General features: G+C 49.4%; 1 protein-coding gene and 1 long non-coding RNA gene across 35 annotated transcripts in view; one reads left to right on the forward strand and one right to left on the reverse strand.

Moving 5' to 3' along the window:
• TNS3 (tensin 3) overlaps positions 1–18,814 on the forward strand; it is a 308,803-nt gene that overhangs the window by 103,397 nt on the left and 186,592 nt on the right. For 23 of the 34 annotated variants that reach the window (XM_015133583.3, XM_077996802.1, XM_077996793.1 and 20 more), the window contains one exon: positions 2,385–2,423. The exons of 5 other annotated variants lie outside the window; for them this stretch is intronic. In XM_015133583.3, the coding sequence (XP_014989069.2) occupies positions 2,385–2,423 (39 nt within the window). Of the gene's footprint in view, positions 1–2,209; positions 2,282–2,384; positions 2,424–13,266; positions 13,588–18,814 lie in introns of those variants that run through there. 6 more of the 34 variants (XM_015133584.3, XM_077996803.1, XM_028845789.2 and 3 more) reach the window with 5 other exon arrangements.
• Positions 9,823–11,612, reverse strand: LOC144339846 (uncharacterized). The gene is made up of 2 exons (XR_013415354.1): positions 10,846–11,612; positions 9,823–10,625 (listed from the first exon to the last, which is right to left on the reverse strand). It is a non-coding gene; the product is annotated as an uncharacterized LOC144339846 (long non-coding RNA).

Raw genomic sequence — 18,814 nt, forward strand, 5'->3', positions numbered from 1 at the left:
GAGACCATCCTGGCTAACACAGTGAAACCCCGTCTTTACTAAAAATACAAAAAATTAGCCGGGCATGGTGGCAGGCGCCTGTAGTCCCAGCTACTCGGGAGGCTGAGGCAGGAGAAAGGCGAGAACCTGGGAGGCGGAGCTTGCAGTGAGCTGAGATCACGCCACTGCACTCTAGCCTGGGCAACAGAACAAGACTCCGTCTCAAAAAAAAAAAAAAAATTGGACACACTCTTCTTCCTCTCCATATGTAAACATCTTCCATTCCTGTGGTACATTTGTTACACTTGATTAGCCAATATTGATACAGTCTTAGTAACCAGAGCCCTTCGTTTACATTAGGATTCTCTCCTCGTGTTGTACATTCTGTGGGTTTAGACAAATGCAGAATGACGTGCATCCATCATTACAGTATCAAGCAGAATAGCTTCATGGCCTTAAAGAGTCTCTGTGCTCTGCCTGTTCCTCTCTCCCTTCTAATCCCTTTCACTGACCTTTTCACTGTCCCACAGTTTTGCCTTTTCCAGAATGTCACAGAGTTGAAATCATACAGTATGTGGCCTTTTCACAGTGGCTTCTTTCACTTAGTAATATGCATTTAAGTTTCCTCTTTGTGTTCTCCTGCCTTCATAGCTCATTTCTTTTTGTCACGCTTGATATGCCATTGCAGGAATGCTGACAGTGAGTTTGAAAGGCAGGGGCCCTGATTCTTTGCACATTTCTTGCCTGCATGTCACATGTGGAGTGAGGCAACAAGATGCATGTGTGCGCTGAGTAGATACCATGCTTGGGGGGAGATAAGTCACACCACTCTGTTAACCATTGGGTCTCCTTGTCTGGCTGTTTCCACCATCCTGTAAGGTTTTGTTTGTGACTCCCTCTGTTTCCAAAGCCGTTTTTGTTTTGTTTTGCTTTACATGTATTTGTTTACTTATTCTCTCATGCATTCATCAAACTTTAATGTACACACATGTAGTTGAGGACACACAAATGGAAAAGGTGTATTCCTGTTGGCCAGCTGCTATGAGTGTGTAGGGGACAGCTAGTTCATGGTGGGGCCAGGGGCCCTGAGAGAGGACCCCTGTCCCAGACATCCGTCTGAGTCAGAGCCCTGGTGGAGTAATCATGTGTCCCAGACACAGGAACGACCATGTGTCACATACTCCCTAAGGACCGGACTGCGTAAGATAAGCAAGAGGCTATAAATAGTTGTCCTGGCAAGAGCCAAGGCCATGCCACCACCCACCCCAAACCACAAGGACAATTAGTCAGATCTCTGAGATTCTCTAAGATTCTCCTTCCATTGCACATTTTCAGAAAACTCTTTGAGAAGGCAATTGCCAGGGATCTGGAGGGGGCAGTGCCAGGAGAAAGCTAAGGAGTGAGGTCACTCACCAGGAGCCGAATCCTGTTTGCTGGCGCCTGGCTCCTGAGGGGCCCCCCAGAGCAGCACAATGCCAGTCTGGCCCCCTTAGTCCCTGTCCTCAGGGAGAGCTCTGTGCCTGTGAGTGGGGCCCCTGCCCTGTGCCAGCCACTCTTCTGAGCTCCTCACATGCCGTCTCTTAATTCTCACGGTGACCTTGCCCAGAAGGCACTATTGTTACCTGTAGTTTTCAGATGTGGAAACTGAGGCCCGGAGAGATTAAAGGCCAAGGTCCCGTGGCTAGTAAGTGGTGGCGATCCTTCCCAAGGTGGGGTCTTTGCCCTGCAGGACTGGTGGCTCCGTGTGCCTGTAACTAACTGCCTCTCCTGACCTTGTTTGAGCCGCCTCGCCTCCCTTGCTTTCTTTGTCTTTCCCAGGGAGCTCTCGGTCTTCAGAGACTCTGATGGAGTCAAAGTCTCCTCTCCCATCTCTTGTGCCGAATGGAATAACCACGCTGACATCGCCACATTCAGACTCTTTTCAGTTCTACTTGTAGAAATAGTTCTAGAAAAAGTGGCCCCTTGTGTAGAGAATGCATGCCCCTGGGTGAGGATGGGAGGAGTAGGGGCTTGAAGACTGCCAGGGAGAGCCTTCCACCTCCTTCTCTGGGCCCCACTCCCAAGCTCCCCAAACACGGACCGACTCGGAAGTTTCCATCCTCGAGGTCTACCAGTTCTTTGTGCAAGTAGGGGCTAAATTTTGTATCTATGAGTGATTTGCATTTTTCTTGAAGGGGAGGTCCCATGGTTTCCATGACATTAGCAAAAAGGACAGGGACTTTCCAAAAGTGAACAAACCCCTGGACTCTCTTAACTAAATCTTGTCAGTCTTGATCTGCTACAGCTTTGTGGTCGGAGTGAGGTTAGAGACAGTTTCATTCAGCCTTTGGGAGCCTGGCTTGATTATGATGCTAATTTTTTCCTGGAGAATCCGTTTGCTTATCTGTTTCTTCTGTCTTTGAAAGGTGGTGATTCCCTGCGGTGTGCAAGCCGGACTGGAACAGGTAAGCCCTTTGCATTTCTTTGGCTCCATTGTTCTGTCCTGTGGGACTAAGTCCTTTCTTGAAGCTGGGCCCTCTTTGGGGATCTTTTGGCTTCCTCTAGGATCCATGCCCTCCCTTTGACCTGTAGCTTTCATTCCCAAGGCTCTCTCTGAGGAGGTTGACCATGCTGCACTGGCCATTTGCATGGTTTTTTAGAGAAGAAGATCCGCTGTGCCTTTGCGGGAGCTGCCTTTCTATCAGTAATAGTTACCTTCGGAGCGAATCTCCCCAGGCTGAGTTTCCTTGGCTATAAAGTGAAGACAGCACAAGTCTGTTGTCTTAGTGATAAAAACCTGGAGAGTGAGGGTGCCTGGGTCGCCGGGTGGCAGTGGACAATGTCGTGTAGTGGTTTGTAGACTGACATCCAACTCTGACAAATACTGGGTGTGTGTGTGTGTGTGTTCAAATCGGATTGATTTGTAAATACAGTAGCACTTTCTGTTTGGCTTGTGATTAGGCAAATTTAAATTGCTGTCTGCTTTTCAAATGCAGCTCCTTGGAAGGTCGTGGTACCTCCTGGTGTTTTATTTGCCTCCACCCTTTGGAGCTAAGGGGGTGAATCTTTGTTTCTGAGGGCTTATTGCAGGATTCTGAGGGCTTGCAGGATAACTGAAAGGCTCACTGTGCCTAGACAGTAGGACACAGGACCCTCTTCTCTCACTGCAAATCAGAAGCGACTCCCTGGGAGGGAGATGGGAAGCTGCGTCTTGCTGCTGGGGAAGTGTGTGCAGGTTCGGCCTCCCCGGTGGGGTAGGGAAACAGGTGCGCCGTGGTTCCTCGTGGATGTCTGTCAGGTGTGCTGTTGCCCGTACTTCTCAAGCAGGGCAGGGCTTACTGCCCTTGGCTCCCCCTAGCTTCACCATACACAGAATCTGGGGTGTTGTGCTGGAGATTTGGCAGTCTTCTGGGTTGTGAGCCTGGTGACCTCCAGACATGGAAGTGGCTAACTGCCTCTGTCTTGTGATGCAGTAGGACATCCTTCCCCAGGCTCGGCCAGCGGCGCCTGTGTGGCAGCTTCGCTGCTCTGATGAAGTCGAGATCAGATCCTGGCTGCAGTGACTGGGCTCTGCTCTTGCCCCCTGCCCTCCTGAGCCTTGGTTTCCTCCTTAAGCCATTGGGCATGGGGGCGGCTCTCTAACCTCATCACTTGAGTGGCCGAGCCCTGCCCTCTCCCCCTGCCGACCTGAGCCTCAGTTTTCTCCTTTACGCAGTGGCCATAGGGGTGCTCTCTAACCTAGCTGCGGACGAAAGAAGAGGGACTATGGGCTCAGGCCTGTCACAGAAGCCTGGTCACAGGCAGGGTGCCCTTATTATGCTCCTTTTAATGCTGTCACGTGGTGTGGTCTCTTCGCTTCTGGAAGAGCACAGTATGCATTTGAGGTCATAGGAACATGAAAAAAATCTCACTCAGAAACCTAAAATATTGAGAAACTTTGAAAAACATGTTGCAGCATCAAGAGCTGAGGCCATCCGGGGTGGGCGCCTGCCCGGCCGTCCTTGCTGGCCTCAGCTGTGTCCGCAGGCCTGTGATCCACTCTCACTCCATTCTTCTGTAGCACTCACCGCCGACGGGGGGTAGGGTGGGGCAGCGGGGGGAGTGGGGGGACTTGGGGGAGTGTCTTTGCATTTGGTTTTGACAGGCTGCGGTTTGTGACCGATTTCCTCAGGCTTGTCACAGGCCCCAGGAGCCCGGGGCTGAAGCCCAGGTGGTCCCAGAGCTGTGTGCCTGTCCCAAGGCCCTGGCTGAAGCCTGTTTTCCTGGTGGCAGCTGAGGCTCTCCCACCTTGCAGACAGTTCCTTGCCCTCAGATTTGTTGGAGAGCCCTGGACATCAGAGGCACCAGAGGGCTAAAGCCGTGTGCCGGGTCTAAAGACGCGGGTTGCAGGGCTGTCAACAGCCGGGACAGGCCAGAGCCCCATCCTGGCTGCTTAGATGTTGTCACTGTGCCCCCTGGAGCCCAGGGTCCCAGAGAGGAGTCTTCAGTCTCCTGGAGCACAGCCCTCCCCCTGCATCAGGACACGGCCTCCCTGTTAATCTTTTCACAGGTGTGGTTGCTAAGCGATCTGGCTCTTCTAGCCCAGCCTGGCTCCTGCCCACTCCTCTTGCTGCTGTGTGTGTGTGTGTGTGTGTGTGTGTGTGTGTATTATGTATGTAATTGTTTTAAGTATATGAATACACACATGCATGCAGTTGTTATATGTATATGAATAGACATGCATGTTATGCATGTAATTATAGGTATACGAACACATGCTTGCATGTTATACATGTAATTGTTATATGCACACAAATGAATATGTACGTGTTATACATGTGTCAGCACATGAATACATACATGTGCCATACATACGAGTGTTATGTATGTGAATATATATATATTAGGTATGTAGTCTTTATATGTGAGTGTATATGTGTGTCATGTAATTGTTAATATGAATGTTTCTATGCATATATTATGTATATAAATATTACATATGTGAATGTATGTATCTTGTATGTAATTGTTATGTGTGTAGGTTTCGAATGTAGTTGTTAATATATCTGAGTGTATATGTATATGTGGATAATGTAATTGTTACCTGTGTGTGAATGTATGGATGTGTGTGTTTATTATGTATGTGAGTTTATGTGTATGTGAGTGTGTGTGTGTGTGTGTGTGTGTGTGTGTGCATTTCCCTGAGACGAACATGTGTGAGTCCACTCCGTACTAAGCTCTCTGTGGCCTTTTCAAATTGCCTTGACCAGATGGCCTCCAGGTGTGGTCCCTGGACCTGCAGCCTTAGCATTGCCTGGGCACCTATAGAAATGCACATTCTCAGGCCCCAGCCCAGACCTGCTGAATCAGGAACTCGCACTGGAGCCCAGTGATCGGTGCTTTAACAAACCCTCTGGCAAGGTTGATCAGCTCAAGTGTGGGAATCCTGGCTGTGAGCTGAAACTGGGGCAGGGATCAGCCTGTGGGCGTGCAGTCAGGGGTGGCCTTGGCAATGCCTGCCTTTTGGGCTGCTCTCCCCATGTGGTGGTGTGGGGCCATCCGGGGTGGGCGCCTGCCCGGCCATCCTTGCTGGCCTCAGCTGTGTCCCCAGGTCTGTGGTCCACTCTCACTCCATTCTTCTGTGGCACTCACCCCCTATGGGTGGGTGCGGTGGCGGGGGGCGTGGGGGAGCTTGGGGGCGTGTCTTTATGCTTGGTTTTGACAGGCTGCGGTTTGTGACTGATTTCCTCAGGTTTGTCATAGGCCCCGGTGGCCCCAGAGCTGTGTGCCTGTCCCGAGGTCCTAGCTGAAACCTGTTTTCCTGGTGGTAGCTGAGGCTCTCCCACCTCGTAGACAGTCCCTTGCCATCAGATTTGTTGGTGGCCTTTGATGCCAAGACACCCGGTTCCGTCACATCTTTATTTTGCATGCAGCTTTCTCCCCTGAACAGGGCAGTGCTGTCTTCCTCCTGGCGTGGAGGAGTAAATGGAAGGATGGATGTGGCAGCCCAGCCCGGCCTGAGCACTCTTCTGCCTCCCTGCTGGGTGGCCTTGTAGAAGCAGACCCTCCTATTTAGTGGAGCTCGGGTGGCAGGGTTTCCACCTGCACAGTGTGGCTTCTCAGGGCAGAAAGCACAGAATCTTTTTCTTCTTTCCTGATCCTGTCTGGGCTGAGTCTTCTGGCACTGTGATCCCTGGCATTTTGGATGGGCATGAAATTGCTTTCAGATAATACTGACATCCCTGATGTCACCTGGGGTGTCACTGTGCCCTGTGGGACCTGGCCAGGTCACCTGATAGCTGTTTTTTTTTTTTTTTTCTTTGTTACCATTCATTGAGTACCTATTCTGTCTCAGATGCCCTGCCCTCCCTCACCTGCTGGAGCTCAGAAAAGTGAAGAAACTCCCACATCACCCAGACACTAAGTGGCTTCTGTTCTCTGGGGTGTCAGTGCCCCTGCATGGCCCTCTGTGACCTGCCCTCAGACCTGGCTGCCCTTCTGCTCTGTCCTGTGCTGGAGGCCCCTCCCACACCTGGAGTTCACCTGGCACCTGTACCCACCCCCAGCGCCTGCCTTTGCTCTGTAGCTAACCTGAGGGGCGTGACCCCTTTGGAGAGGTTCTAGAATAGCTTCATCCCAGCATGTTTTATCGAGGTGAGCTGCCGGGTCTGTCAAAATTCCTGGAGTTGCACTGGCTGAGGGCATGATTGTTTTGAATCCCTTGGGCCTAATTCCCTGGTGGGGCAGAAAGAAGGCGGTGATGAACCATGCCAGTGGTTCTTGCCTGCTGGCTTCCCACGACAGGACTGTAAGGGTGTCTGTCACCTTAATGACATTATACTGTGTGAGGGTCCTTTGTCTGCAGGCATAGGGTGCCTTTGTGGCTCCCCGGGGCATTTAAGACACAACAGAGAAGGAACATTTTCTGTGATGGTGGTGCATTGAACCTGTGGCTATTTACCTGTGATGTTCGTTTTCCTATTCCCGGTAGCAGAATCTTCTGTTTGTTTATTGCAGCAGCTTACAAAAGTGGAATATGAGGTTAGATTAATTCATGGACTCAAAAGCGGCACATAGTGTTGTTGAGAAAGGAGCTGGGAGGCAAACTTCCCTTTGTGAATGTCAACTTAGTGGATGTTACATGGACGGACACAGGGTTGGAGCTTCCTGGGAGCCAGTGTAAAAAGGAAACCACAATGATTGGCATGTGCCTTTCTGGAAGGTGGGAAGAACTAAGAATCAGCAGAGAAAATGTGCGATGAGGGAAATTATGAAGGGTGTAGACTAAGGCATCAGGGGCATGCGCCACCTCTCCACGGGTCAAGCGGAATGATTTTGGAGGGATGTCAGAGGCAAGCTATTGGCACTGGATTTTGGAGGGATGTCGGAGGCAAGCATAGTCTCATTGGGACCTCTGGCTTTTCGAACTATAAAGGGACAGTTGGTGTCTTACCTTTCCATGGGCTGTGGTCTGCTGGGTCATAGAGAGAATGCTTCACCATTGCTCAGGTAACTGCTGTCCCTAAGGCTGGGAGAGGTGGCCGGGCTCCTTACAGTGGAGTCACAGCCTGTGGTCCAGCTGCTCTGTACGTCTACATGTATGTGTACACGCATGTGCTCACATGCACACACAGGCACAGAATGTAGTAGTAGGTGTGAGCATGGACTAGAGTTGGGCTGAGTCCCATCCCGGCTATGACACTAGTGAGCTGTGTGGCCTTGAATGGAGTTCTTTCAGTTTTCTAGGCTCCACTTTCCTCTTCTGTAAAATGAGGGTGCCACCAGCTCCTCTCGGGGTCACTGCCAGGATCGAATGAAATAGCATGCTTAGATCCTCCGTGCTGGTGTGACACAGGGAAGACACGTGGCGTGTGGGGAAGAGCCTGTTTGGTTGTCCTGTGAAGGTGACTTGGCAGCGCGGTTCTTCTGGTGCCCACAGCCTTTGCTGTGTGCCATTCATTGTTGATCTGGTTCTCCTGACGGAGAGAACCAGTCTGATGAGTTCCAGAGCGTGTCCCCTGCTTCCTGAGGGTGAGGATATCGATGACAGACACTTACAGTAGATGATTCCTGTGATCCCGCATTTGCAGACTTGGAGGCACCACCGCGGTCAGAACAAGGGCACATGCGAGTCTGTCCTTGGTAGGTGCAGGTTTGCAGGATCTTTTCACGATGCTGCAGCCTAACAGTGGTCCAAATGGTGGCCCCACAGCTTTTGATTGAAGTTCAAGGGCAGTGTCCTTGTTTTTTTCCTCCCTGTGTTTACCTTCATACCCTCTGCAAGCAACTGATTCATACCAGCAAATCTTGGTGCCCTCAGGTTCAGGGCAGCCTTCACTAGGACACCCTGAAGCCATGTGTGGGACCCACTCCACGCCTTCCCCCGCCCCCCACGCCCCGCTCCCCGGCCTCCTGGGCAGCCCACAGCCAGCCTGCTTCCAGGGAGGGCCTGGCCTGCCCCAGGGAAGTGCCGCCTGTTTACAGCGGGGCTACTGTCCTTGAAGGAGGCCGGTGTCCCCGCCTTCTGGTGGCCGCCTCCAGTGTGGGAGGGTTCAGGGCAGTGCCTGATCCAGCTCTGGGCAGGTCCGGAGCCCGCGCCAGCTGCCTGCTCTCACGCTGTGATTGTTCTTGCTTGGCCTTGGCCATTGTGGTCTGTGGCCCCGGAAGAGGGGTTGGGTAAGAATAGTGGCTGAGTCATCAGGGCGGTGCTTCTCTTGGTTCACCTAACCTGAGGCCAGCGGGCTGCTTCCCTCCAAGGTGACCGCAGGGCTCACATTTCAGCCTGAGGCTGGAGCTCACACTCCACCTTTGCACAGCTGTGTGTGCAAGGTGTGTGTGCCTGTGGGCTGTGGCGTGAGGTGTTTTGTGTATGCTGTGTGTGTTGTGTGATGCAGCGTGTGTGTTGTACGTGAGGTGTGTGTGTTGTGCTTCTTGTGTGTTTGTGAGTTGTCTGTCATGTGTGTTGTGTGAGGTGTGTGTGTTGTGTGTTGAGTGTGAGGTGCTTTGAGTGTTCCAATGTGTGTAGTGTTTTGTGTGTGTTGTGTGTCATGTGTGTTTTGTGTGTGGTATTGTGTGTGAGGTGTTACATGTGTGTGAGGTGTTTTTTGTGTATGTTGCAGTGTGTGTGTGCTGTGTGTGAAGTGTTGTGTGTGAGGTGTTTGTTTTGTGTGTGAGGTGTGTCTGTCGTGTGTTGTGTATGAGGTGTGTTGTGCTGTGTGTGTTGTGTGTGGTGCTCAGGTGTATTGTGTGTGAGGTGTGTGTGTGTACATGTCTGTGTTGTGTGTGTTGTGTGTATTATGTGTGAGGTGTTTTGTGTGTGTTGCAGTGTGTGTGTTGTGTATGTAGTGTGTGAGATGTGTGTGTTGTGTTTATGTGTTGTGTGAAGTGTTTTGTGTATGTGTTGTGTGTGAAGTGGTTTGTGTGTGTTGTGAGGTGTTTTGTGTGTGTTATGTGTGTTGGGCGAGGTGTGTGTGCTGTGTATGTTCATGTGTTGTGTGTGGTGCTTTGTGTGTTGTGTGTGAAGTGTTTTGTGTATGTGATGTGTGTTGTTTATAAGGTGCTTTGTGTGTGTTGTGTGTAAGGTGTTTTGTGTATGCTGTTTTGTGTGTTGTGTGTGGCATTGTGTGTGTGGTTTTTTGTTTGTGTTGTGTGTGCGTGTGTTGAGACTTTGCTCAGTATGTTTTGCTTGAACTCAGAAAGCCAGACAGAGGAAGTGACCAGAGCAACAAGACCAGCCAACACAAGGACAGGACAGATGTGACTGTCAGGAAGTCTGTGCAGGTCATGTGCTGCCATCCTTGCCTCTGCCCCAGTGGCCGTGATGGAGTCTCATGAAGCTATTGGATTCTTTCAGAAAGAATGCTGACCAAATGGATGAGGAGGAGCTTCAGATAAATGAAATCACTTTAATGATCTCCATTTTATTTTACAGAAAAATTAAGCAAATTTCAAACAAAACACCCACGCTTTCCACATGTAAACTACCGGGTGGGGGGCTTAGTGAGCTGAGCATCCCATGATCTGGGACAGTGGATCCAGGTGACCTATGTGGGTCTGTTCTGCCGGCCCCAGCTTGCAGTGGTCTCTGCATGCATGTTGTCACAGAAGGCTTCCCGCAAGTCTTCTTCTGGTATGTGTTTCTTGTCCTCACGGCCCGTAAGTCCAGGTATTTGATTGGACACTGGTTATTTCCTGCTTATAGATTGTTTCTGCCACTGCGGTAAACTTAAGAAACACAGTCACAGGTCTGTACACCACAGCAGAGTCTCGGCTGAAGATCACCTATGCACGTGGTGTCTGGATCCACCGCTGCCCCTTTCAGATTCTGTGTGTCTCATCAGGAGCCTTCATGCAAACATATTTGACCAGAGTCACAGTGAAATTGAGTTATATTAGGTCAATGGAGATACACAAATGTCCTTGCTCCTTAATCTCTCTGATCTCCAGGAAGCAGAGAGAAAAGTTTCAAGGATCCTGTTGGATCAGCGTCCAGGTGTTCCATTTGGTCAGAAGAGCCAAACTCAACATCTGTTTTGGCAAAGGTCAGGCGAGACCCAGAAATAAAAATACAAACAAGGCCGGGCGCGGTGGCTCACACCTGTAATCCCAGCACTTTGGGAGGCCGAGGCGGGCGGATCATGAGGTCAGGAGATCGAGACCATTCCGGCTATCACGGTGAAACCCCGTCTCTACGAAAAATACAAAAAATTAGCTGGGTGTGTTGGCGGGCGCCTGTAGTCCCAGCTGCTTGGGAGGCTGAGGCAGGAGAATGGCGTGAATCCGGGAGGCGGAGGTTGCAGTAAACCGAGATTGCGGCACTGCACTCCAGCCTGGGCAACAGAGCGAGACTCCGTCTCAAATAAACAAACAAACAAACAAAAAACTGATACTGCATTCCCCAGATCTTACCTTGACACTCAGTCATCATAGAGTGGTGTTTAGTTAGCCTGTGCACGCAGCATTCGGGCATTGGCGGGGCACCGTGGAGGACAATGGGTGTGGATGCTGAGCAGTCAAGTGGGAGGAGGGCTGCGTGGGTGATCACACCCAGATTGGGAGGGCTGGATGCGGGTGAGGTCGCTCAGCAGAAGGTGGGGAAGGGGTGGCGCCAGCACTGTGAATCCTTCTCCTTCTCACCCAGTGCCCCTCTGGAGGGTGCATCGTTGTTGGGGGATGAGCCGCAGCCCCATCTCCCAGCTGCTGCGTCCTGAACAGCAATGGCTCAGGGTCCTGCCTCATCACTCCCCATGACCTCAGCCCTGAGAGGGTGTGGATGTGTTGCAGGATGGTTCTCTGTTGCTTTGGAACAAGTGAAGACCAACAGGAGTGTCCGGGATTTACGCTGTGAGAGGGAGTAGGACAGGCTGAAGATGTGCGGAGATGTGGGCTACGGCTTCCTGTTCCCACGGCACATCTGCGCCTTCTGGTCTAGACGCCTCCAACCTCTAGAGAGTGGCTTAGGTGAATCAACTGTAAGGCCTGTGTAGGGAGCTGCCAGGGAGCAAGTTTAGGGTCACAGTCCTGGACTGCTCTCAGACTTCTGTGCATTTCACCCCTTTGAAAGTGTCTCCCTATTTCCCTGTGCACGTGCCTTTCTCTTGATGGGCACACACAATGGGTACCAGTGAAGAAGGGCAAGCCAGTGGGCTCCTTTCCCAGTGACACTCACACCTAGCCTGCAGGTAAGGAAAGAGCGTGCAGTGAGAAGAATATTCGACCTGGAACACTAAGCAGGGCATCCCTACTTCTCACAGACCCAGAGAACCATCTGTAGGGGAGATACAGGGGTTGAGTTGTGTTCCCCCGAAATTCATGTCCACCTGAAACCCCTGAATGTGACCTTATTTGGAATGATGACGGAGATGAGGTCATGCTGGGTTAGATTGGGCCTGATTTCCATGACTGGGTTCTTGTAAGAAGAGGAGAGGACGCAGACACGGGGAGAAAGCCAAGTGATGACAGAGGCAGAGGCTGGAGCCACGGGTCTGCAAGCCAAGGAACCCTACCAATTGTGGCAGCCTGAGAAGGTGGAAGAGGCAGGGACAGATCCTCCCCTGCGCTCTCAGAGGGAGAGAGCTCCTGCCGCCTTGGTTTCAGACTTCCAGCCCCTGCATCTGTGAGAGAGAGAACACATGCCTTGTTTGAAGCCTCCCACTTTGTAGTACTTTACAGCAGCCTTAGAAAATTAATACAATGGGATGCATCCCTTCCCTTCTTTCATATTGATTAGTTGTTCCTCAGGCATTTCTGGAACTCCTTTTTGGCCCATGGTGCTCCAGCCTCATCTGGGTGGAGACACGCACTGCGAGGAGCTGGTACCTAGTGGCCACCCGAGAGGGAGGTGGCTCCTGGGAAAGGCTGGCCGAGGCCCCTTCTCCAAACTGCTGCATCCTGCTCAGATGGAACAGACTTTGAGAATGGGCAGAGAAACAGCAGAAGATGTTAGTGGAACTTGTTTAAAAGAGGAGCTTCTGGTGATAAACTGTCATTCGAATTGGGCAGAATTGTGAGGCTTCCATCACCCCAGGACTCTTCCAGGAAAGGCTGACAGGGCCCGCGGGTGCCCTGGAGCTGCCTGCAGGGGTCAGGCCCTAAGTCACTGGGAGCCCAGGTTGGAAGGGAAGACCCCCTTCCACTCCATCCTGAACGACTCCATGGGTGAGTGGGACCCAGGATGGCTGCCCTTCAGAGCTCAGCCCAGTTCCCAGAGACAGAGACGGCGAGATGGTTACCAGGATGGCCCCTGCCCTTGGTCCCGGCCTCTGTTTCCAGCTGCTCCCCACGGCATCTGCACAGTTGCCTGGTGAGGCCTTCATGACCCTGTGGGCACAGACTTCTAGGACTGAGGCCTGTGGGTTGTGGCACCCCCACCCTCACCCTCTCTCCCCACAGGCTAAACTTTGATCCATACTTTTCCTTTGATTTCACCGTCTCCTCCCACACCTAAAATAACATCCAGGCCTTTAGCTATTTCCAAAGGGTTTCTGGGAACTCAGCCCCAGTGAGGAGGCTTCCCGGCAGCCTTGGCCTTCCCTTCAGGCAGACTTCTCATCCACAGCCAGGAGTCCGCAGGTCTCAGTTCACTGACCTGCTGAGAAAGAGGGAAAAACCTTCAACACGTTAAAAAAAACCAAAACCAAAACAACAACAAAAAAACACCCGTCAATGTGAGCCTCACACAAGCAGGCGCTCTCCCTTTGTAGCTGGAATTTGAAAGTGGTGGGTTGGATACTGTTCCTGAAGCTATTGTCCCGCCTCTGCAGGTGGAGGGAATTGTGAACGGTCAACAGCAGGGAACATATTAACCCCGGTGTCAGCTTACATCCACCCAGGAGCACAAAGCCTTGGCTAATGATTAAAAACCCACCCCGGCTAGGAGGCCTGGGCTGCAGGTGTGTGGCTCACAGGCGCTAGATTCTCACCAGCCCTGACCATTACCTGCATCTGTGGTTCAGGGTTGCTGCATTTCTCTGCGCTGGGGACTCTCCTCCTAAAGTGACAGGTGGGCTGGGTCAGGGGTGGACGCACCAAAGGCACCTTCGGCTGATATACTGTGGTATGGTCCCTGGACGCACCTGTAAGCAATGTTTCGAATGAATGAATGCTGCCAAGTCTGATGGCTGGACGTCTGCTGCGGACAAGAAAAATCAGGTTGAGTGGGATTCCTTTTCTTTTATGGCACAGATTCTAGAGCAGTCACATGTTTTACTTATTTATTTTAAGGTTTTTAAAGTTGTTTAAAAATTTCAGCTTTTATTTTAGATGTAGAGCGTACAAGTGTAGGATTGTTACCCAGGTGTACTGGACCCAGGTAAGGAGCATAGTACCCAATAGGCGGTTTTTCAACCCACGTCCCTCTCCCACTCTGCTCACTTGGGCACTTCCCAGTGTTTACTGTTCGCATGTTTATGTTCACATGTGCTCAGTGTTGACCTCCCATGTTCTCATGTGAGAACATGTGGTGTTTGGTTTTCTGTTCCTGTGTTAATTTGTCTAGGGTTATGACATCTGTGTCCATCCATGTTGCTGCAAAGGACATGATTTCATTCTTGTTTATGGGTTTGTAGTATTCCATGGTGTATATGCACCACATTTTTTTTGAGACAGAGTTTCACTCTGTTGCCCAGGCTGAAGTGCAGTGGCACGATCTCGGCTCACTGCAACCTCTGCCTCCCGGGTTCAAGCGTTTCTTCTGCCTTAGCCTTCTGAGTAACTGGGATTACATGTGCCTGCCATTATGCCTGGCTAACTTTTATATTTTTGTCAGGGACAGTGTTTCACCATGTTGGTCAGGCTGGTCTCGAACTCCTAACCTCAAGTAATCTGCCATCCCTGGCTGTTCAAAGTGTTGGGATTACAGGCATGAACCACTGCGCCCAGCCTGTACCACATTTTCTTTATCCAGCCAACGCTTAATGTCACTTAGATTGATTCTATGTGTTTGCTATTGTGAATAGCATGGTGATGAACATATGAGTGCGTGTGTCTTTTTGCTATAATGATCTATATTTCTTTGGGTATATACCCACAAGGGAATTGCTGGGTTGAATAGTAGTTCTGTTTTAAGTTATTTGAGAAATCTCCACACTGCTTTCCACAGTGGCTGAACTCATTTACTTTTTCACCAGCAGTGTACAAGCATTCCTTTTCTCTGCAACCTAGCCAATGTCTGTTGTTTTTTGACTTTTTAGTAATAGCCATTCTGACTGGTGTGAGATATTCAACCTATGGTGTGGGATATTCAACCTTTGTTGGATGCATAGTTTGTGAATATTTTCATCCATTCTGTAGGATATCTGTTTACTCCGCTGATAGTTTATTTTGTTATGCAGAAGTTCTTTAGTTATTAGCTCCCACTTGTCAATTTTTGTTTTCGTTGCAATTACTTTTGGGGACTTCGCCATAAATTCTTTGCCCAAGGCTGGTGTCGATAAGGGTATTTCTTAAGTTTTTTTCCAGGATTTTTATAGTTTGAGGACTTACATTTAAATCTGTAATCTATCCTGGGTTAGTTTATATATGGTGAAAGGTAAGGGTCTAGTTTCATTCTTCTGCATATGGCTAGCCAGTTATCCTAGCACTATTTATTCCATAAGGTGTCCTTTCCCCATTGCTTGTTTTTGTTGGCCTTGTCGAAGATCAGATGGTTGTAAGTGTGCAGCTTTATTTCTGTTTTCTCTTCTGTTCAGTTGGTTTATGTGTCTGTTTCTTTACCAGTACCGTACTGTTTTGGTTACATTAGCGTTGTAGCATAGTTTGAAGTTGAATAATGTGATACCTTTGGCTTTGTTCTTTCTTGCTTAGGATTGCTTTGGCTGTTTTGGCTCTTTTTTGGTTCCGTATGAGTTTTACAATGTATTTTTCTAATTCTGTGAAGAATAATGTTGGTAGTTTGATAGGAATAGCATTGAATCTATAAATTGCTTTGGATAGTATGGCCATTTCTTCCAGTTCACGAGCCTGGGATGTTTTCCCATTTGCTTGTGTTTTCTCTGATTTCTTTCAGCAGTAGTCACACATTTTAAATATGGAGGGGCCCTTGAAGGCAGTGGCCATGTGTGATTGGTTCAGGAAATAGCAGTAATTACTGAAGGGGAACATTAAATACTGATTTTTTTTTTTTTTTTTTTTTTTTTGAGACACAGTCTTCCTCTGTCTCCCAGGCTGGAGTACAGTGATGTGATCTCGGTTCACTGCAACCTCCGTCTCCTGGGTTCAAGTGATTCTCATGCCTCAGCCTCCCGAGTAGCTGGCATTATATGCGTGCGCCACCACACCCGGATAATTTTTGTAATTTTAGTAGAGATGGGGTTTCACCATGTTGGCCAGGCTGGTCTTGAACTCCTGACCTCAGGTAATCTGCCTGCCTCAGCCTCCTAAAGTGCTGGGATTACAGGTATGAGCCACCGTGCCTGGTCTAATTACTGTATTTTTAGTAGAGACGGGGTTTCACTGTGTTGACCGGGCTGGTCTTGAACTCCTGAATCTCAAGTGATCTGCCTGCCTCATCTTACCAAAGTGCTTCTTTTTTTTTTTTTTTAAATTAATTATTTTTTTGTTTTTGTTTTTTGAGACAGAGTCTTGCTGTGTCATCCAGGCTGGAGTGCAGTGGCACATCTCCGCTCACTGCAAGCTCTGCCTCCTGGGTTCCCGCCATTCTGCTGCCTCAGCCTCCTGAGTAGCTGGGACTACAGGTGCCCGCCACCATGCCCGGCTAATTTTTTTATATTTTTTTAGTAGAGACAGGGTTTCACCATGTTAACCAGGATGGTCTCGATCTCCTGACTTTGTGATCTGCCTGCCTTGGCCTCCCAAAGTGCTGGGATTACAGGCGTGAGCCACTGTGCCTGGCCTGATTTTTTAAATTTATTTTTATTTTTTTAATGTCTGCAGTTGGAGAGAAGTTGGCATGTGACAAGGAGGCATTACAGATTCCAGGTCAGGGGAGGCATTCGACTGGAGCATTATTTATTTTACCTGAGTGTATTTTACCTGCAAAAGGGATACCTATCTAGAAAACCGCGCACAACAACATCCCCAACCTACATCCACTTGGGGGACAGCCGGTGGGCGCCGTGGGAAGGAGCTGGCTTGGTCCAGGAGCCAAGGCCTAGGCTCAGGCTGCTCCTGTTATACATGGCCTTGTTCTCTAACCTTCTGTTTTCTTATCTTCAAATATGGGGGTTGCAGGGCTATGAATTTGTGGTGTTCTGTGGCTCAATAGTCCTTGTTTAGAGAAGCAGGTGCCATGGCGGTTTCCTCAGGTCTCTGAAGGCATCTTGAGCTTTTTGGGCAGAAACTTCACTCATGCTGTGTGTTGCTGGGGACCCAAGTCTGAGTGTCAGTCTGCCAGCAGCAGGGCAACTGTTGCCCTCAAAATCTGAAACTTCATGGGCTCCTGGTCCTCATAGCTGCTGTGATAATTGTCTCATTCTCCTGGTGCATTTATAACAGGTTTGTTTAAAGTGTGCACTTTCCCGAGAGTATTAGGAAACAATTTTTGTTAAAAATTAAAAAAAAAAAAAAAGTCCTTGCCGGAAACCTTATCCTATTTGGAGGCTCAATTGTAAAGAAAGAATAAGGAGAAACATGTTTAATTGCATGAGTATTTTCTACTTTAATAGAAAGTTTTCTCTACTTCACTAACACTTCGTTTTCCAGCATGATGACCACCAGCACTCCTCATCCCGTCCTCTCTGGCCCTCAGGCCCTGGAGTAGCCCTGTGGCCTGTCTTTCCAGAAATAATGGAATTTGAAGAGAACCTGGGGTCATGGAAGATGAGGGACTTCACAGGGGCAGGCTGTACTTGCATCCAGGTTGTAATAGCTGTTAGCTTTGTACTTTGGACACAGATGTAATTTTCTAATGTATACAACAGACTTTCAGAAGTACTACTTATACCATCACCACCACCATCATCACCATCACCATTACCACCATCACCACCACAGCAGTCCCTAGGTAAATAAAGAGAAGCAGTCGACCATTTAACCTCTGGGAACTGTTCTTCGGAGTTTCCAAATAAAGGAAGAGGGAAAGTTGTATTGAAAGAGGAATTCCAGCTAATCAACCTTGAAAATGTGATAGGGTTAACACAGTGCCCTTTCCAAACTCCTAATAAATGACTGTCTGGTTCCAGGCTGTGGTCCTCTGTAACCTCCACTATCACAAAAGGGGAGTTAGACCACGGGTCATAGGGTTGTAAGCCTCCTCTCAGGAAGTACACGGCCAAGTCCTAACCCCAGCCGAGTCCTCACCAGAATCAAATCAGAATCAGACCCAGCCTCAGCTCCATCTGCAACTGACAGGAAGTCCAGGGGCCAGGACATCTGTGAAGCCACACTGCAGGGCTCAGCGAAATCCAGGGCAGAGGGAATTCTACTGGGTAGAAACAACCCCCGTCTTTTTCAAAAAAATTGCAAAAAGAGGAGAAAGGAAAAGGAACTGGGCTGGGTACTGTGGCTCACGCCTGTAATCTCAGCACTTTGGGAGGCCAAGGCGGGCGGATCATTTGAGGTCAGGAGTTTGAGACCAGCCTGGCCAACAGGGTGAAACCCTGTCTCTCCTAAAAATACAAAAATTAGCCGGTCGTGGTGGTGTGCGCCTGTAATCCCAGCTACTTGGGAGGCTGAGGCAGAAGAATGGCTTGAACCCAGGAGGTGGAGGTTGCAGTGAGCCAAGATTGTACCACTACACTCCAGCCTGGGCGACAGAGGCTCCCTATCAAAAAAAAAAGGAACTGAAGTGACATATTAAATAAACATCGTAAGACTTTATTCAGATCCCAATTCAAACTGTAACTTAGACTGTAAGAAGAAATCCAAACAACCCCAAAACACTTATAGCAGAGAAGTTTGAACATGAATTAGATATTTTAAGGAATTATTCTTCACAATACTGGTAATTTGTTCTATGTTTTAAAATGTTCTTGACTTTTAAAGATATATACTGAGATATTTATGAATGAAGTGATGTGATATCTAGGGTTAGCTTTAAATGGCACAGTTGGGGGTGTGTCGGTGTACAGATGCAGTTCATTTGGGGACAGGTTGGTGACTGGAAACCAAGTGGTGGGACCTGGGGCTCCTGATCCATGTGTCTCTACTTCACAGGGGTGTTGTACAGGGCTCAGAAGATGTGTTCAGGCACAGAGCTCAGGCTGGCTGGTCACTGTTTTTATTATATGACACACCAGTGTTTCCCAAGCCAGTGTCCTTTCCCCCTCTTGCACAGTTATCTTCCATGACCTAATGGCTTAAGACTTTCCCACAAGTCTACTGTGTGGCATTGAGCCGTTGACATCTGGGTGATATCCCCTCAGCAGTGCTACAATGTATCTTACCTGATGAAATGTTTCACTGAAAACCCACTGAGTTT

The sequence above is a fragment of the Macaca mulatta genome, chromosome 3, assembly GCF_049350105.2.
Source record: "Macaca mulatta isolate MMU2019108-1 chromosome 3, T2T-MMU8v2.0, whole genome shotgun sequence".
Classification (NCBI taxonomy): domain Eukaryota; kingdom Metazoa; phylum Chordata; class Mammalia; order Primates; family Cercopithecidae; genus Macaca; species Macaca mulatta.